This window comes from Panicum virgatum, chromosome 3K (assembly GCF_016808335.1).
Source record: "Panicum virgatum strain AP13 chromosome 3K, P.virgatum_v5, whole genome shotgun sequence".
In the NCBI taxonomy this organism is placed as follows: Eukaryota; Viridiplantae; Streptophyta; class Magnoliopsida; order Poales; family Poaceae; genus Panicum; species Panicum virgatum.
Window position 1 is genome coordinate 44,980,649 of NC_053138.1, and position 2,016 is coordinate 44,982,664.

General features: G+C 42.6%; 1 protein-coding gene across 1 annotated transcript; it reads left to right on the plus strand.

The window, feature by feature from the left end:
- The first annotated feature begins 245 nt into the window (after positions 1-245).
- On the plus strand, positions 246-1,387 carry LOC120701493. Its single transcript, XM_039985515.1, has 4 exons — positions 246-300; positions 565-664; positions 800-954; positions 1,059-1,387. The coding sequence occupies exons 1-4, from the start codon at positions 298-300 to the stop codon at positions 1,140-1,142; spliced, it is 342 nt and encodes a 113-aa protein (XP_039841449.1). The 5' UTR covers positions 246-297; the 3' UTR covers positions 1,143-1,387.
- Positions 1,388-2,016: the final 629 nt, after the last annotated feature.

Consider the following 2,016-nt stretch of genomic DNA (forward strand, 5'->3'; position numbering starts at 1 on the left):
CTCAGATTGAAGTTTGCACGGAGGGATTAGTTTTCACCTGATATATTCCCTTTTTCTACACAAAGAAGCCTTGCATTAGGAAAGAGAGTATAAAACGGAATCATGTGAATGTTTGAGGTGATAGCCGTTGGTACAATTTTTACTGCCCGGCCGGTCCGAGGGACAGAATATAGAACCTGGCCTGCTTCCCCTTTTCTGCGTCTATTTAAAGGATCATCTCCATTCGCGTTTACATACTATGCAACGGGAGTCAGGATTTATTCAATACTTGTTTTCTCCCTCCACAGACTAAGATACATGGTAACTAACTTAGATGCAGCTAGATAATAAGATACAAGATCTCAATACCATATAGATGCTTTGCTCTTTCAATAATACTTACTGGTGGTTGCGCTATGTTATGGATGTCCAGTACATGTAGATATATTGATGTTGCAGCTGTTCTTTCATCTCCATCCTCCTCGATCTTTCCCTTACGTCTTTAAAAACTTCTTAATGTTCAACTAATGATCATATTAACATGACTGAATTGTTTCGATATATATGTGTATGTGCACTTGGCAGGGTGACATCAAGACCGACCTTCTGGCATGGCGGCAAATAACTTATGAGCATCTTGACCCGAGGGACCTTGCTACTGCTATCAAGCAAAGGCTCGGTACCGGTAAGAGCAAGAAGCATCCCCATCATGTTCTTCCCCAGCTGCTGCTCACAGTAGCTCACAGGACCCAATTAGTCCACGCCAGCCTGCTCGATTATCCGTAAACAGCATAAGTAAATATTTGTTGTTACGTTGCAGGTGTAGAAGGTCACCCTGTATGCACAAAACTGGGCTCGACTAACGGTGAGGTTCCATACAGGGTCAGTGTGCGAGGGAGGGTGAACTTGATGAGGCTCTGCGAGTGCCTGAAGGAAAACAGATTCCATTTTGTGGAAGTTGAAGCCTTTACCCGGGTAGACACCATACGCACCCACACGCACATAAATTTTATGATGTTCTTTGCTTCATGAAAACAAATTACCTTCGTGTGTCATGCATTATTTGCTTTGCATTTCAGGGACAGGCGGCATCATCGTCGTCGGTTTCAGGTCGGACCGACTCCGCAACTGTGCATTTTGATGTCAATATCAACTATAAGTAGCCCCAGCACCGTATGAAAGTGCTGGCCCTGCTGTGGTTTGTCAAAGGTCTTTCCATGATAGATATCTATCTACATCTAGCCCTGTGTTGTGTAGTACTATCTACCGAGTCAGTATAGTCTAACAAAAAGCTATGCTCTGATGATGGCTTGTCATCTGTGCAATTGTGTGTGCTGCAATATCTTATTAGCTTGTAATTCTTCCGGGGAAGGAAATTATCAAATTATGCTAGTGACTGCTTGGTCGTGTACTCGACTACATGCATGTATCAGTTGTAACTTGATATGATCAAATAAAACCGCTTGAATTCCCCAAAAGGTGATGTCAAAGTTTGGTGTCCCTCCTATACATGTCTTTTTTCTGTTAACTTTTTGTTTCTTTGAGGGCATCATTTTCCTTCCCCCCGTCCCCCCCTCGTGCTTACCTCCAAGCAATACTTTACTCTAGTGAGTGAATGACTTGCGCCCTTCCGCACATATATTGTTTTGGTGATGATTTAACTTTCCTAAATTATAGTTTGTTTCCAATTTACTCAATTCCTTCCCATGATTTTTGAATCTACCTCCAAGTGGAAACCCCACTGAAGGTGCTCTCAATAAAAATTGAAGACAATAACATCCTTATTCAATTTTTTTATTAAACCCGGTGGTATAGTAGTAGTGGTGGCTGTGGCAGCGTGCTACAACTTATGCACTTGATGGGGAATGGGTCCCAGAGGCCTTCTCATTACTAGCATAATTGTCACATTAAAGACAACGAGGATGCTGCAGCCATAGAAAAAGGAGTGAGGAGATTATGACCTCACAGTGGTGCCCTAAGGTACACGGCTTATATATAGCTACGGGAACAAGGGCTTCTAATTTTGGCAAGCATTTT

What these genes read in the sequence shown, in the direction of transcription:
- LOC120701493 (XM_039985515.1), top strand. An exon ending in CAAGCAAAGGCTCGGTACCG is followed by an intron (nt 665 to 799) that starts GTAAGAGCAAGA and finishes GTTACGTTGCAG; the next exon opens with GTGTAGAAGGTCACCCTGTA. An exon ending in AAGTTGAAGCCTTTACCCGG is followed by an intron (nt 955 to 1,058) that starts GTAGACACCATA and finishes TTTGCATTTCAG; the next exon opens with GGACAGGCGGCATCATCGTC.